At 46.6% G+C, this 18,203-nt stretch overlaps 1 protein-coding gene across 1 annotated transcript in view; it reads right to left on the minus strand.

The window, feature by feature from the left end:
• LOC140429605 (A disintegrin and metalloproteinase with thrombospondin motifs 19-like) overlaps positions 1-18,203 on the minus strand; it is a 789,098-nt gene that overhangs the window by 337,713 nt on the left and 433,182 nt on the right. The window contains exons 11-12 of the mRNA XM_072516849.1: positions 16,272-16,373; positions 3,019-3,164 (exon numbers count right to left, since the gene is read on the minus strand). Coding sequence (XP_072372950.1) covers positions 3,019-3,164; positions 16,272-16,373 — 248 coding nt within the window. The remainder of the gene's footprint in view (positions 1-3,018; positions 3,165-16,271; positions 16,374-18,203) is intronic.

Raw genomic sequence — 18,203 nt, forward strand, 5'->3', positions numbered from 1 at the left:
TGAAGACTGGGTAGTTTGCTGCAAACAATGGTTTGTTTGAGGTTGCGCGGTTGTTTTAAGGCAAGTAGTGGGGGTGTGGGGATGACCTTGGCAAGATGTTCATCGTCATCACCTTCAGTGTTGAAGGCTGTGAAGAAGATGACGTAGTTTCTCCGCTCCGGGGAAGTACTGGACGACGAAGGGTATTCTGTCGGTTGTGTCCCATGTTTGTCTTCTGAGGAGGTCGGTGCGGTTTTTCGCTGTGGCGCGTTGGAACTGTCGATCGATGAGTTCCCCCCACCATCTGGCCTGCAAAATCCTACCAACTGTCCTGGCTTGACACAATTCACACCTCTTTAACCTGGGGTTACCCCAGCTCTGGATCTGTAAAGATTTAATCACCTGCTAATGGTCGCATTCCAAGCATTGTTTGGCATCTTTGAATTTGTCTATATATATGTTTCTGGAACATACCTCTTCATTCACCTGAGGAAGGAGCAGCGCTCCGAAAGCTAGTGACATCGAAACAAACCTGTTGGACTTTAACCTGGTGTTGTAAGACTTCGTACTGTGCTCACCCCAGTCCAACGCCGGCATCTCCACATCAATGACAATGTAGACACCACAGCAGCTGCCCTCGCAGTGGCGGCAACACCATAGACAGAGGCTCGAGGCGAAACCCATGTGCAGGGACCTGCCCCTACTCTGATGACCTGGCCGCCCATTAGGACAGAAAGGGATCGGGGATGGGCGGCAACGGCCCAAGGTGTACAGGCGTTGCTGGTCGTTCGAAGAGATGTTGAAGGCCATTAGTTCCCGGGCACTGTGAGACAGCGAGCACATTTTTAATTAGCCTATTAGCGTATTTAAATATGTTGATCTGGATCTTGCCCAACATCGGCGAGATCCAGAGCGCGATGTCTCGCAAGATTCAATTGAATCTCATGAGATGTCTCAAGCATCGCAAAACTCCCTCATCGCATCACTAAGACGGGCGAAACAAGGCCTCTAAGTTGCGCCCTTTGTCTTTCCATGTAATGTCAAGGTTATACTAGAGATGTTGAGCCTTTGTTATTGAGTTATTGAGCCTTTGATCCAGGTTTCGCTGCCATACAGCAACATGCTGAGGATATGGCATATTGGGAGATGCTGAAGCGGTGGAATTAGGTGGCCTTTGTGATTGAGAGGGTATAAGGTTGGAAGCTCAGTTTGTGGCCAGATTGAAAACAATCTCGTTGAGCTTCAGATTGGTGCAGGAAAAGGGATGGCATCAGTGGCAAGTGAATACTGTTTGTGGTGGGGATGAAGACAATGGTTTGGTCTTACCAATGTTTAATTGAAGAAAATTGCAGATCATCCAAGACAGGATATCAGGATGGTGTGATTGATAGTATCAAAGATGCTAAGATGTCTCGAAACATGAGAAGGGATAATGCAGAACAGTCAGAGTCACAGTGGATGTCATTGGTGATTTTGATTCGGGCTATTTCAGTTTTCATTAATTTGACCATTCGAGGGTGGCAATATGCAAGGACAGAGGGCTCAAAAGTGGGTTTTTAAGGAGGGGGATAGTGACAGAATTGTAAGGTAGGGAGACAGTACCTTAGGAGAAAGAACTATCTTCAACATCAGGTGGGGATTGCACAAGTACCAGTAATTTACGTTTGAATAGGGTCAACAGAGCTGGAGTTGGATCTCTTGGATTAGAAGGCTCACATGGAGAATGAAGGGAGATGGGAGAGAAAGATGCAAATTTATGACTAGGATTAGGAGAAACTCAGCTTTAGTGGACAAGAGGACGGGAAGAAAGTTGCAGAGGCAGCTGAATGACATGAACCATAATGATGAGGAAATCCGTGAGCTCTTCACAATTGTTGGAGGTACAATAATAATAATCTTTATTGTTGTCACAAGTAGGCTTACATTAACACTGCAATGATGTTACTGTGAAAAGGCATGGGGTCTGATGGTAGTGGAGAAAATAAACTTGGAGCTATTTCTGCATTCCAGGATGATCCTGGAGTAATGAGTAGATTTTGCAAAAGAGAGCAGGGCCTGAGGGTGGTTGATGTAGTCCAACCAGATTGGTGCACCCAATTGTCTGACAAATTACATCCAGGATAAGTGGAATAGATTCTATTTATGCATTTCTATTGGCTTTGCTGCTGAGAATAAGCAATTAAAATCCTGTTTGAAAATTAGCAGATATTTTAGATAACATTTCTGTCCTCCAGTAACTGCCTGGGCTTTGATTATCTGCATATGTATACCAGGCAGCAAAAATCTCTATAAACTATAGAGATAGCATTAGTGCTTGAAACACACATGAGGCTTCATGTGTGCTTCATGAGGGGCAGCACGGTAGCACAGTGGTTAGCACTGTGGCTTCACAGCGCCAGGGTCCCAGGTTCAATTCCCCACTGGGTCACTGTCTGTGCGGAGTCTGCACGTTCTCCCTGTGTCTGTGTGGGTTTCCTCCGGATGCCCTGGTTTCCTCCCACAGTCCAAAGACATGCAGATTAGGTGGATTGAACATGCAAAATTGCCCTTAGTGTCCAAAAAAAAAGATTATGAGGGGTTATTGGGTTACAGGGGTAGGGTGGAAGTGAGGGCTGAAAGTGGGTCGGTGCAGACTCGACGGGCTGAATGGCCTCCTTCTGCACTGTATATTCTATGTTCTATGCTTCTAAAGACAGACGAAGGCCACGAGGATGTCCATTGGCAAGATGAGCAGATACATGCTTTCCAGAGACAGGTTTCCAATAGTGCAACATCATTTGGTACATATGATTGTTAAACCAGCACCTTAAAATTGGATGGATGCAGTGGGACCAGTTTTCTGATGGACAATAAATCAGGACTTTACAGAATTTATTTTTATTTATTCACAGGATTTGGAAATTACTAACTTCCCTTGAGAAGGTGGTGGTGAGCTGGCTTCTTGAACCATTTCCCACATCTTTTATTCAAGTAGCTTAGGTAATAGGTTATTAAACTATATGGGCTGAAACAATAGTCAAGATAGTTGAGCTGACTTACCTTGCATTATCACATTTACGCTGGCGGAAGTGTACTCCTATATTACATGTTCTACTACAAGTACTCCATATGCTCCATATACTCCATTCTCCATCTATCTGGTCAGGTAGAGGTGTTTTACTAACACATTCACCAACTTTACACCACTGCAAAGGGAAAGAAATTACCATGAGTATTCTTACATGTAACATGCATAGTGATCCAGTTACAGTACATGTAAATTCACAAAGAAAATGACCAATTTGAAGCAGATTTTCGTCGATTGTAAATGTGGACAGGAGTTAGTTAAGAGATATAGAAAATATTACTCAACTACTTCTACTTCTTGAGGAAATTAGATATGTCGTATGATGATCTGCAAAGTAAAGGCAACTTACCATTTCCAAGTAATAAGTTTGTTTCTACCTCAGATTCAAATTTATGATCTAGCTCAATGCTACCTTTGTGCTGCCTGCTTTGAGTTATCATAAGTTGCAAAAGGTTTGGGACAAAAGTATTGGCAAGAATGAAGCAATTGGAAATAAGAGGAGAAACTACTTAGAACGATAATATGCTGCCGAGAAACACAACATCAGTTGGAATTTCTTCCTTTTGGCAGCTTAGTGTTATAATAGGCCATCTGCTTACCCTCGTAGCATGAATGCTAACTCACTATGTTTACCTGCAGTTGCCCTAATTGTTTATGCAGGGTGTCAGGAACAGTAATACCAGGCGCGATTCTCCTAAAAGGGAGCAAAGTCCCCTAGCGGGTGCATTTGGCTGTGTGTTTCCCAGCATTCACAGTGCTGAGAAACACATGGCTTTTCAATGCAACTCGCATTGAATAAGGGGCCTGATCGGGGAACGGGCGGCCGAGGCCGCACATAGCCCGCTTATACAGTGGGGAGCTCCGCTCGCCGGAAGTCCCCATTGGGTTGAGAGATCAGGACACCATTTTAAAATTCCGAACTCCGAGGCCCCCGAAACAATCCCTGACATTCCCCAGCCCATACACAATATGGGAGATTTCCAGTTCCCTGGTACCCCTCCAACACCCATGTCGGGCAACCCCGGGCCGATGGCTCACACACAAAAAGCCAGCTTGGCACCACCAACCTGGCACCCTGACAGTGCCCATGCTATCTGGCAGTGCCACCTGGGTAGCATCTCTGAGGAGTATGTAGTGCTGAGTAAATCAAGTATTTTGTTGCTATTGCTCTTCACAACGACCAACATGTGCGAGGTTGGATTTTCCAAAAACGGCAGGGGGTCGGAGAATCCCGCCCCTGATATTTGGAAAGAATTTTGTTTTTCTGTTTTGGGGATGGGGGGATAATTTCCACCAATCGGAAATTATATGGTGGATTTATTTGTACTCCATACACATGCAAACTCTACCCAAGAAACATAATGGGCGGGATTCTCCCGCAACTGGCCAGATGGCCCAACGCCAGCGCCAAGCGCGGTGCAAACCAATTCGGCATCGGGCTGGACGGACGGTGCAGAATCCTCCGCACTTCCGGGGGCTAGGCCGGCGCCGGAGGGATTGGCGCTGCGCCAACTGACGGCGAAGGGCCGGCGCGAGTTGGCGCATGCGCAGAACCGCCGGCGTGGTTCCGCACATGCGCAGGGGGAGTGTCTTCTCCGCGCTGGCCATGGCAGAGCCCTACAGAGGCCGGCGCGGAAGGAAAGAGTGCCCCCACAGCACAGGCCCGCCTGTAGTTCGGTGGGCCCTGTTCGCGGGTCAGGCCACTGTGGGGGCACCCCCAGGGCCGGATCCCCCTGCGTCCCCCCGCCCCCCCCCCCCCTGAGAACTCACCTAGCCGGCCTGTAAGCCAGGTCCCGCCATGATGGACCATGTCCATTTCACGCCGGCGGGACTGGCCAGGAAACAACGGCCGCGCGGTCCATCGGTGCCCGGAGAAGTGCTGGGGGGGCCGCTGCCAACGGCCCCTGACCAGTGTGGCGAAAAACCCGCCCCCGCCCAAAAACCAACGCCGGAGAATACGGCAGCCGGCGTCGGAACGGCGGGGCGGGATTCGCGCCCCCCCCCCCTCCCCAGGGATTCTCCGATCTGGCGGGGGAGGGGGGGGGGGGGGAGGTCGGAGAATCCCGCCCAATGTTTCTGAAGCCTAGATTAATGAAATTAACAGATCTATATTAAATTCTAAGCATGATCAAACTGATTTTTATCCCCGGTTGTTACGCTGACTCTTGTCTCCCTATTATTTGCCAGCAATTTTTTAAGATATCAGACATGTAAAGACATCACAAGAAATAGTATTCTCTCATGTGTAAACCAATTCCAAGATGGGAATTACTACACATTCCTATTCTGAATGGTCACATACTATCAGTCCAGGTCGCCATCATCCTCAGACGAATTCCATTGTCCCTAGTCCAACGCCACCATTTCCACCAAGGCCACAGCATGTCAATGCCACCTGTTATCAAAGCTGTTGCAATTATGCAGATAAAGCAGTGTATCATTTCTCAGCAAACAATGCAGCGGCACACCCTATTCCAACAGGGCTTAGAAACTTCCAAGTGTTTTACGGAATTCACTTGACCTATAACCTTCATATTGAATTTGGCTAGGATGAGCACAAAAGCCCTTGCCTCAGGTGTGATTCGGCAGACTCCCTAGATACTTTCATCAAAACAAGGTTTATTCTAAGAATATAGTTAATTTCTATATATATAAAACACAGAGCAATATTTTTTAGCAATTACAAACAGAAAGACTCCACACAGCTATAGTAATCTAAGCATAACACTTAATGAATTCCCCCCTTAACTGTTCCGATTTAGTAACAAAATCCAATGAACCAAACACCTCTATTCAAGGGGGTGGCCCAGCACACTGCATTCTCACTTGAACGGGACTGGTCTTCTTCCTGAAATTCTGAACCAGTCTCAACCTGCAGATTCAAACTCCTTACGGAAAGCAAACTATATCTTTTAAGTTACCATAGCAGGAAGCCACAATTTGTTTACTTCTGGGACAGTTTTTCACATGAAAATATAGAAAGACAGGGAACGCTTCTTTCTCCTCGGGTCAAACTGAAACTGAAACCAAAACACCTCACACAGTCACAGCCCAGCTCCACCCACACAATGGCATCACTGATGCCATGTAATAAGACAAAACCCTTTCTTAAAGGGACATTCACATGACACACCTTAGTGACAGTGAGTATCCTCTCCTCCGTTCTATTCATAATATGTTGATTCAGAATTAAATTTAAAAGACAATTAAATTGAAAAGAGTTTAATTTCAGTGCAGTTTCTCTCAGTGTTGCTCTGAAATGAAATGAAAATCGTGTATTGTCACAAGTAGGCTTCAAATGAAGTTACTGTGAAAAGCCCCTAGTCGCCACATTCCGGCGCCTGTTCGAGGAGGCTGGCACTGTAACTAAATTAATTCCTTGTGAAAGAAAGGCTTATTGAATTCTCTGTTGTGTAATTGGCCCTAATTTCAGAGGCTGAGAAATGATGCAGCATTTCAGTTCACCCTTTCTCTGACATGGAAATCAATGTGACTGACAATTTGTGTGCTGCTGCATTGTTTTCTGACCATTGACACACTGCTTTATCTTTATCTGCATAATTAGAACATAGAACGATGCAGCGCAGTACAGGCCCTTCGGCCCACGATGTTGCACCGAAACAAAAGCCATCTAACCTACACTATGCCATTATCATCTATATGTTTATCCAATAAACTTTTAAATGCCCTCAATGTTGGCGAGGTCACTACTGTAGCAGGTAGGGCATTCCACGGCCTCACTACTCTTTGCATAAAGAACCTACCTCTGACCTCTGTCCTATATCTATTACCCCTCAGTTTAAAGCTATGTCCCCTCGTCCCAGCCATTTCCATCCGCGGGAGAAGGCTCTCACTGTCCACCCTATCTAACCCCCTGATCATTTTTTATGCCTCTATTAAGTCTCCTCTTAACCTTCTTCTCTCCAACGAAAACAACCTCAAGTCCATCAGCCTTTCCTCATAGGATTTTCCCTCCATACCAGGCAACATCCTGGTAAATCTCCTCTGCACCCGCTCCAAAGCCTCCACGTCCTTCCTATAATGCGGTGACCTGAACTGTACGCAATACTCCAAATGCGGCCGTACCAGAGTTCTGTACAGCTGCAACATGACCTCTATGATCTCACAGAAGGTTGTGAGAACCAAGGCTCTGAATAGCATTTTCTGGAGGGAAACTGCAGTGGCTGTCAAATATATGAAACTTTAAGTCAATCTAAAGGTAGAATGATAATGGATTTCTTTTCATGATTACTACTTTTACCATGCGCTGTGAAAATAGTGTACCCGTGATAACACACATCAAATATTAAGGTAACTTTGGAAGGAAATTTAGTGGGATAATTTATTGCATTTCCCTGTTAATATTTACTTATTAGTAAAGGCATGCATTCCATAGCAAAAATGTGACCGTTACCTTGATGGTTATGCCATAATTTAAACAGTGATAAGAATTAGTTTCTCAAGCATAAATTAAATAAGACCTATTTTGTCACTTGCTTGCTTTTCAAAACTTGTTGGCTACTGACTGAACAGCATATACTCAATTTTTCTCAAATCTAAGCGCGAAATCAACATGATGACCAGCACTGGAACCTTTTGTGCTGTTCCTGAAGGACTGCACCACCAGTTCAAACCAGCAATGTAATGCAGCAGCTCAAAATCACATCTGACCACTATTACCTAGGTAACTGGTCTTATCCTGGAGTCCTGTTGCTTCATTTTCTTCACTCAATTTTAAAAAAATATCCATTTGCCGGAGGAAAACAGTAACTTGTCCATAATTTATTTCATGCCATTAACACATCAGCCACATACTTTAGTAGAATGCCCATAGTTGTAGCTTGTAAGTGCATGTGGGAATGACATGCCTGTCAACTGGTGACAAGGAAGGTTCTGCTGTTGGCTATTGTCCACAGTAAGATTTATTTCTACCTTTGTCAATCTTAACAGACTGAGTTTATCATGCTAATAACTTCTGTCCCTCTTTTGTGTATGATGGATGCACCACCCGAAACAACTGAGATTCCCGACTGAAACTTAACAGATCCACTTGCACAGTTAAATTCATGTTTCCTGGATCATTTCCTTAAATTAGCAGATGTATTATAGAACTATAACAAAGCATTATGAGAGCATTTCCTTCAATATATATTTGGTGGCAGTGATAGTGCAACATATTAGTGTTAGTTTTCCTGACCTTATGGCCCCAGGAATGCTTATTTACCAGTATAAAGGCCAAGGAAAACGGGGTAGAAAATCATTATGCTGTATCCTGTTCCATGTTCCATTTCAGAGCCATTCAACTAGACCATGGCTGATCATCTACCTCAAATGCCATTTTCCCACATTATCTTTATAATCCCATCAAGAAATGTATAAACTCTGCCTTGAACATAATTAATAATTGAATTTCCACAGCCCTCTGGAGCAGAGAACACTAAAGATCCTATATACTTAAGAGTGAAGATATTACTCCTCCTCTCAGTCTGAAATGGCTTGCCCTTTATGCTAAGACTGTGTTTCCTGGTTCTAGATCATCCAGCCAGGGCAGGCATCCTTTCTGCTTCAACCCTGTCCAGCCCTGTAAGAATTTTGAACACTTTAATTAGATCACTCTCATTCTAGAACAGACCAGAGAGTCCATTAGTGCAAAGTTCACAAATTAAGTTTCTGAGGTGGGCGACGAATTCTGTTTCAGGAGCCACCAGCTGAGGAGCGGGCTGGACTGCGTCAGAGTCAGGAGAATGCAGAGTAACCAGAATCTCTGAATAGTCCAGGTCAGGGACAACAGGAGGGCGTGGCACTGGCGGAGGATCACGTAGCGAGCGCGGAAAGAGACGAAGGGCACGCCGATTACGGCGCAGAATGGAACCATCCGGTAGACGAACCAGGAACGAGCGGGGAGCCACCTGCCGAAGAACCACAGCAGTTGCAGACCAGCCACCATCCGGAAGATGGATGTAACTACCACCTACCACCTCCGGGTAGTTTGAAAAGTAGTCTACAATCAGGACATAGTCCCTGCCCAGCACGAGGAACAGGTCAATGCCGACCTTGGACCAAGGGGACGTGACCAACTCATGGGGCTGTAGGGTCTCACGTGGTTGGGCCGGCTGGAAGCGCTGACAAGTGGGGCAGTTGAGCACTGTGTTGGCGATGTCGTCATTGATGCCGGGCCAGTACACTGCCTCTCGGGCCCGTCGGCAGCACTTCTCCACGCCAAGATGGCCCTCGTGTAGCTGTTCCAAGACGAGCTGGCGCATGCTGTGCGGGATGACAATGCGGTCCAGTTTCAGGAGAACACCATTGACTACAGCCAGATTATCTCTGATGTTGTAGAACTGCGGGCATTGGCCCTTGAGCCACCCGTCTTTAGGTGGCGCATGACACACTGTAGCAAAGGGTCACGTTCATCCGTGGCAGGTAGATTGGAGGCCACGAAGGCCACATAGGCGTCAACTTGGGAGACGAATCCCGCTGGGTCACACGGAGTGTTGACTGCCCTGGAGATTAGGTCTTTTCCCGGGGTGTATACCAGCTGGAAAGCGTATCGCCGGAGCTTGAGCACAATACGCTGGCGGTGAGGCGCCATGTCGTTCAAGCCTTTCTGTATTATATTGACCAGCGGGCGATGGTCGGTCTCGATGGTGAATTGGGGAAGGCCGTACACATAATCATGAAACTTGACGACACCGGTCACCAGGCCCAGGCACTCCTTTTCTATCTGCGCATAGCGCTGTTCCGTGGGGTCATGGCGCGTGATGCATATGCAACGGGGGCCCATGATGAGGCCTCATCGCGTTGCAGGTCCCACTGTGTGTCCATGTATATTATGACAATCTTGACTGAGGACTATATCGCCATTCTTTCACTGTAGCTGGATCAAAATCCTTGAACAACCTCCTTAACAGGAGCTGGGTATACCATTAGACCACATTGCATTAATAATAATCTTTATTAGTGTCACAAATAGACTTACATTAACACTACAATGAAGTTACTGTGAAAAACCCTAAGTCGCCACACTCCGGCGCCTGTTCGGGTACACTTAGGGAGAATTCAGAATGTCCAAATTACCTAACAGCACGTCTTTCGGGACTTGTGGGAGGAAACCGGAGCACCTGGAGGAGAGCCACGCAGACACGGGGAGAACGTGCAGACTCCACACAGAAAGTGACCCAAGCCGGGAATCAAACCTGGGACACTGGCGCTGTGAAGCAACAGTGCTACCCACTATGCTACCGTGCTGCCCAGTAACTGGTCAATGATTAGTTACACAATGCATTTAATTCAAGACAGTTTGTTGCCTCAAGGATGTCACTGAGCGGCTGAGGGGGGAGGGTGAACTGCCGGAAGTCGTGGTACAAAAAAAGTACAAATGACAAAGGCAGAAAGAAAGATGTGGACCTGCAGTAAGAATTGAGCAAGCAGGATCTCAAAGAGAATTATCTCCAGATTACTCCCAGTGCCACACAACAGGGATAGGAGTTTAAGGCAGATGACAATGTGGCTGGAAAATTGGTGCAGGAGTGAGGGCATTAGATTTTTAAGCTGTTGGGACTGGTTCTGGGAGAAATGGGATCTGTACAGGCCTGGTTTGCACCTGAGAGCTGGGACTGTGTTCCTTTGCTAATATTTACAGACTGGTGCAAAAATATAGAATAGTTATAATGGGGATTTTCATAATCCAAACATAGATTGGGATAGCAGTGCAGTGCTATGGGGAGAAGGCAGAAGAATAGCACTTGGTGAAATGTTCATTTGGAGAGCTGGTAGACATGATGGGTCGCATGCCTCTATTTGCGTTGCAACATTTGTTTTTTCTGTACTTTTTTATTGCAAAGGCAGGGCCTGACTGTGTCTAGAGCAAAGCAAAATAAGTAATATTGCCTTCTTTACAGCTCACTCACTTTGCTCCAACGTTAGGCTACAATTATACTGAAGCAAATTTAATGAATGCATTAACTTATATAATTAATTGTTAGAACAATTGTATTTGTACAAGGTGGCGCCGTTGTAACGTAACTCAATTAGAAAAGTGGGATACCTAGACAGAAAAGGCAGAATAATAAAGTCTAAGTTAACAGAGGATATGTTGGTCAGACCATATTTGATGTATTGTGAACTATTTTGTTAACTACAGGATAGCTTTTCACCCAACTGGCCTTTAGTACGGCTGACCCTGGCTTTAGGCCCAAACTGATTTTATTTCTCCTTGAAGTCAATGCAAAGTAATATTGGGCAGAATGTAAAATTATTTATGCTCAAAGGATGATTAACATTTGGAACAATCCACAAGGTAAGGTAAAGAAGCCAAAAATATTAAGGGATGCTCGAATGGGCATGTTTAAATTCTAAAATAATAATAATCTTTATTGTCACAAGTAGGCTTACACTGCAATGAAGTTACTGTGAAAAGCTCCTAGTCGCCACATTCCGGCGCTTGTTCGGGTACACAGAGGGAGAATTCAGAACGTCCAAATTACCTAACAGCACGTCTTTTGGGACTAGTGGGAGGAAACCAGAGCACCCAATGGAAACCCACGCAGACACGGGGAGAACGTGCAGACTCCGCACAGACAGTGACCCAGGGGAATTGAACCTGGTGCTGTGAAGCCACAGTGCTAACCACTGTGCTACTGGGCTGTCCTAGTGTTATTACCATCAATGCCTCTTAAACATATGCAAATTGAGGTCTCATTTTAATGACCCACTGATTGTCCACTATGGATGCTGACAAAGATGAAAAATGTCAATGCAGAGCCTAAGGGCCAATTCAAAAGTCCCAAAGTGAGCACATTTAGCCACTTGATTACTGGCACTCGCAGCGGCGAGAAACACATGCCTATACAACGCAACTCACATTGTACAAGGCGCGTCAGCGGGTAACGTGCTGCCGAGGCCGCTCACAGCCCCGTTTTGTACATTGAACAGCTCCGTTCCCAGAGCTCCCCAGTGTAGCGAGCGATTGGGACGCCATTTTTAAATAGCGCCATGATCTCTGCGGCCCCCAAAGTGACACCTGCTCCCCCCCAGTTGAAATGCATTATGAGAGAGTCCCCGACCTCCCAAACATCCACACAGGGCTCCTGGGACCGATCCCGCTCGCGCAGACAATGCAAGCTTGGCACCTTGGCAGTTCCAACCTGGTACCCTGGCAGTGCCCATGCCAACTGGCAGTGCCACCTTGGCAGTGCCAGGCTGGCACCCGTGTGGCACTGCCAGGTGCCCAGGTGGCACCAGCAGTGCCAGGGCACCATTCTGCTTAAAGGGCATACAGCTGGGGCCTCCGATGCTCTGGATAACGGCCATGAGTGCCCATTTGTGGAAAACAGTACCAAACAGCGCTTGCCCAAGATCTGAGGAGAAGTGGATGAATCTCAAAGCCTTAGGTACCTCGGGAATCTGCATATTAAAATGAGACTAGTTGACTCGTTTTAATTTGCAGATTTGTCAAAAAGTGATCCCGCCTACAATGGGTGGGATTTACATCACCATGTCTCGTTTGATCGCGTTGGATCTCACGAGGCATTGCGAGCGGGTAGGTCTCGGCAGTGGTGTCTCCCGGCATTTATTGGCCATGCTGCGCTGCAATGAGCTGACTTTCAGGTGCAGCGTGGCCATTGGATCATGCCCGGCGATCCCAAAACTTAATTAACAAGCCTACATTTGCAGGACGAGGAGATGCAGAAATGCTTCTCAATCCCCACAAAGGAAATCTGGCACTGTTACATCCTGGGCTCCCCCTCTTGTCCACTGGTAAAACCCTCCCAAACCTCTCCCTGGCTATCTGAGTGCCGGTGGGTGGTAACTGTCCAAATACCTCTTTACCCCCCGGTTTTTCTGCCCAGCAAACTGTTAATGAGGCCCGAGGACGTGATTACTGGCCTCATCGCTCCGGACGATGATGCGACAAAACCGTTGAATCTCCCAGGGACCGGGCCTTGGTGCCTTGCCCATAAGAGGTGGGATGAGGGCGGGCCCGAGGACCCCGGAAGAGGTAGGTTGTGTGCAGTGGGGGGGAGGGGGTCCGGAGGCAGCCTGCTGAGGTAGGTCGAAAGTTCAGTGCTGCCTTTATAAAAATCAGTGAGCACTCTTCCTGCACTAGCAAGCTGAGCTCCACAGTGCAGGAAATTATGTAAGTGCGGCCTTGATGGTGTGTTCCCCGCCAAGGCCAAAAAGAATGGCAAAGGGCCGTTGAATAGCGGGGTATTTCTCAGTGTCTGTACGTGCCAAGAAACACATTGCTCAACGTGCCCGCAACCTTCTTCCGGTTGAATCAAGCCCCTGGTCATTAAACTTAATGCCTAGACTGGAAGTCCAACATCTCTCCCATTACTTATGACCAGAAGTTAAAATCTTCGCTATTCACTGTACTATCCCCATCAAATCATATTTATGGATACATTCGCTAAAATACAGAGCTTAAAAATCTGCTCTATGAACTTAAACTAATGGAAATTCCAAATGAATGCGAGCTTTTAATCCACAAAGTCAAGTCACTCAGTGAATTAATAGAAAGCTTCAATCCATGAGAGATTGGGTGGTACAACTGTTAAGAACTGGCCTCTCACTTCTAGGTTTAAATTCAGATAGGTTGAAAGTTTCTCAGTGTGCTGATTGAAGGGGTTTGAGCAGTCTCACACTCGTCCCTTTTGGCATGGGTCCATAGCACAGACATTACTAATTTAGCATTAATTGTCAACCTCACCACGAGAGGTCACATGAAACAGAAATGTCTCACTAACACAGTAAGGAATGCTCTTCAGGGGTTGGGAAACAGCATACAGTGGGCGGGATTCTGTGATGCTGAGGCTAAATGTCGACGCCGTCGGAAACGCTATCGCGTTTCTCAACGGTGCCAACGCGGCCTCAGGATCAGCAATTCTGGCCCCGACAGGGGTTCCAGCACGGCACTGGAGCGGCCCACGCCGCTCCAGCTGCTGATCCCGGCGTGAACTGTGCGCCACGGGGTCCGCGCATGCGCAGTGGCACCTGCGCCAACGCGCGCATGCACCATGGCTCCCGTCTTCGCGCTGGCCCTGACACAACATGGTGCAGGGCTACAGGGGCCGGCGTGGAAGAAAGGAGGCCCCCAGCCAGAGAGGCTGGCCCGCCGATCGGTGGGCCCCGATCGCAGGCCCGGCCACAATGGAGGCCCCCGGGGTCGATCCCCCCCCCCCCCCCCACAGGCCGCCCCGGGAACCTTCCACGCCGAGGTCCCGCCGGCTGAAAGCAGATTAGAATGGCGCTGGCGGGACACGGGTGTTTTGCTACGGCTGCTCGGCCCATCTCGGGCTGAGGATCGGCGGGGTGGGGGGGGGGGGCCGCGTAGAATGGCCCCCGACCGGCGCCGCACCGAACACGCCGGCGCCAATGGCGCTGATTCTCCGCTCTGCGGAGAATCGCATCCCGGCGTCAGGGCACGATTCGCGCCGGTCGCGGGGATTCTCCAGCCCGGACCCAGGCTGAGAGAATCCCGTCCTCTATCTCTACTGTGCATCTAATTATCGTATACCTGACCTGGTTATGCTCAAAGTTGACAATGAAGGGACAATTTTATAAATATGTGTTCTTAGTGAGGAAGCTTGTTCAATTACAAGTGGTCGTGAAAATAGTGCAACGTTAGCAAGTTTGGGGATTTGTTGTAAGTGGAAATTTAGTGCAGGGGGGACAAAAGGTGCTGTTTTTTTAAACTTGTGGTGGAAGTTTGATGCAGTAAAATTATAAAACTTTTGTCTACTGCTTAGTACAATTTAGTGCACAGAAAAAATAAACTAAAAACAAGATATCATCAACTTAGAATAAGATATGGCAAAGCAGGTTGTACGTCTGAACTGCAGTTTGTGTGACTTTGTGGACAATGAGACTGTCCCAAATGAATATATTTGCAGCTGATGTCTCCATCCTGAATCTCTCTGGCTCAGAATTATTGAGCTGGAGTGAGGATTGGAAACACTCCAGTCATAAGGGAGTGGGGAGCAGATTTTGGACAGTTTGCTCCAGACTCTGAAGCATAGGTTCAGAATGAGGTTGGTGTAACGAATTGTGTATAGAATAAGGGAAGTTTAAGGTTTATTTTGCATTTCCTTGTGGGTGAGAAAAGGCAGAGCCTCCATTCACCTGATCGTGCCAGGTTCACTGCTCACTGGCAGCCATCCCACACTCTTCCCATCCCTGTGTCAGAATTATGATCAAGGACTTTGGCATTAATAAAACGGAGACTACAAAGAGATTTGCAGTTCTCAAAACGAACAAACCCCGAGAGGTGGATAGCATTTATCCCAGGATATTGGAAAGGTTAAGATTGAAATAGTAAAATGCTTCCAACTATTACATGAGTCATTGAACGTTGTAGAGTGACCACTAAGTTTGGACCCTCACACCCACATTCATGAAAAGGGACAAATCTAATTGGGGTAATTCAACCCATCTGTCCAACATCACTATTAAGGGAGAAAATTAAACTAATAATCAGGTATGATGTGGGGTGCACCTGAATGGGTCAATTCTAATAAACAAAAGGCAACCTAGTTTTAGGAAGGGCAAAGGAACATTTAATAAGGTTCCTCATGAAATGATGCCACTGACACTGAAATTGTGGAATTCTAGGTAAAATCTTGATCAGGAGAAAACATTGGCCAACGGGGATTGTTGGAAAGATTATGTCAATGTTGGGAGTGGAGGGGCAGTATTTAGTGAAATGCTGCAAATTTTACTGCTTGGATGCCTATTGTAAGCATCCAAGAACTAAAATATGTAGCATGTTTCAAAGTATACTTCCATCCTGCCACGAAACTGGCATGAGGAATTTTATTGTTGTGTTTAAAGGGACGGGTCAGATTAGCAGCTAAACACTGCAGGTTTGAGCTCAATACCTGAAAACCATCCCTGAACAATATCAGGAGATTGATTAATACATTACAAATTAGCTGACATATTTATGTCTGGCAACTTAGTGATAAAGGAAAAATCATTTTTGTGTGGTGGTGCTGTGTCAATAATTGTGCGGCCTCGACAATTTCCCCCGGAGAGTTTGGGTTTCTGTATTTCTCTGGCATTTGTATGTTCTTCTATCATTCTTTAGTGATCTGCAGCTTGCAAGACAAATAGAAGCAGCTGCAATCTAGCAGGTTTTCAAGCTCTTGTAACTTTTATATAACCACAGGGAAAAATATGAAAATGAAAATTAAGAATATTTAAACACCAAACCTAGAGTTCTTACCTTTTCTGTTTCACACTCAGTTCCATCTAGTGGTGGGTCTAGTTTGGTTTTGCACTCCTGCTCACCATCTACTTTACACCATAGTCCGGTACATATGACATGCTGCAACAAAGGGTAAGAAGAGAACACATCTTAATAATCTTTTTCTTTATATAATAATTAGGTATTTAGCATTTTCTCAAAAAGATTAATATGGGCTATCACCATTATCAGTGAGTAAATTGGACACCAACGTCTGGCATCCATGCATGGCAGTTAAAGGTGAAGATCTCCAAGTTGCATTCTGCATTGTCCTACTCCTCCAGAAGCAGCACTACACTAGTATCTCACCAATAACTTTGGCCGTAAATTACATGAAGGATGTGGAGTTGTGGTACTTACCCACTAAACATGCCTGAAAAAAATTGAGATTAGTGCATTCAGGTGTATGCAAATTCTTATTGGCATGGTAAGTCAAAATTATTGCCAAACAACTTGGCAGGCACTGAAAATTTAACTTACAAGTTTGGAGTCTCATTAATTGAGAATTTAATTATTATTGAAAATTTGCTTTAAATTTAAAATGTTATTTCTTAAATTTCATTTCTACTACTTGTTATCCCGCTCTACCCAATCCCCTTGATTTTGGGGGTAAAGTGATCCCCCCCTGTGTGTCTTAGTGAGGATTTTTCAGTTTAATTGGTTGAACAGACACACTGGACACAATTTAATACTGGCTCATTTAAAAATGCATTTTCAGGATTCTCCCGAATTCTCCCGGTGCCAAGGACCTAACAGCTGCACCTGGAGACCTCGCCAGGGCACCGTCCATTATTGGTTTCCACAAAGGTGGACCAGTCGTAATGGCTCCTCGGCAGGTCTTCCAGGGCATTGGAGGATCCTGGGTGGTCAGCGGAAGGGAAGGCTGGTACCCCGGCACTCCCTCTGACGCCAGGGACCTTGGAACAGCCAGCCCAGCACCCTGGCACTGGAAGGATGCCCAGGTGGTACTTCCAGGGTGGCATTGCAAGGGTGCCCTGGTGCCTGACTGGCATTGCCAGGGATCGATCCCCGGGGGGTGGGAGAGGAGTGGCAGTGAGATGGTGTTCCCGGAGTCCTTCCTGAGGTTGGGGAGGGAGAGATGGCGGGGCCCAAAAGGGGAGAAGGGTTGGAAGGGTGAGAAAGATCAGGGCAACCAGACAGAATGGCACACCGATCTGCTGAGGAGCCTTTCCTGTTGAGTTCGCCAGCAGAAAATTATAAGTGCGGCCTCAGCAGAGAGAAACTACCCAAAGCCAAAACAAACCTGCAAAATGCCGTTGAGTAGCGGGGTGTTTCTTGGTGCTGCAACCGCTGAGAAACACCCCGCTATATGCAACCAAAATTGGACATAGAATTTTTCCGGTTAAATTGCACCCAGTGTTGCTTGGCCTGTTCATACATATTCCAGATCCCCAGTAGAGGGTAACCTTCTGAGAGGACTTTTAGTAACTTTCGCTCAAAAGTCCAAAATATGTCTGTGAGCATCTGTTAACATAATGAACGCCATAATTTGCCAGTGACCCCAAAGTCTGGACCATAATAAAACTGCAATTTTTAAAATTAATTTATGGGCTATGGTGATCGCTGGCCATCCCCAGCTGCCCTTCAGATGGTGGTGGTGAGCTGTCCTCTTGAACCGTTGCTGTCCCTGAGGTGTAGGTACACCCACAAGTGCTGACATGGAGAGAATTCAAAGATTTTGACCCAGTAACAATGAAAGAACAGTAACATATATCCAAGTCAGGATGGTGAGTGAACTGAAGGGAAAACTCCAGGTGCTGCTGTTCCCAGGTATCTGCTGGTCTTGTCCGAAGCTGGTGGTTGTGGGTTTGGAAGGTGGCTGCCTGAGGAACCTTGGTGAGTTCCTGCAGTGAATCGTGTAGATGGTACACATGGCTGTCACTGTTTGTC

The sequence above is a fragment of the Scyliorhinus torazame genome, chromosome 9 (genome assembly GCF_047496885.1).
Source record: "Scyliorhinus torazame isolate Kashiwa2021f chromosome 9, sScyTor2.1, whole genome shotgun sequence".
In the NCBI taxonomy this organism is placed as follows: Eukaryota; Metazoa; Chordata; class Chondrichthyes; order Carcharhiniformes; family Scyliorhinidae; genus Scyliorhinus; species Scyliorhinus torazame.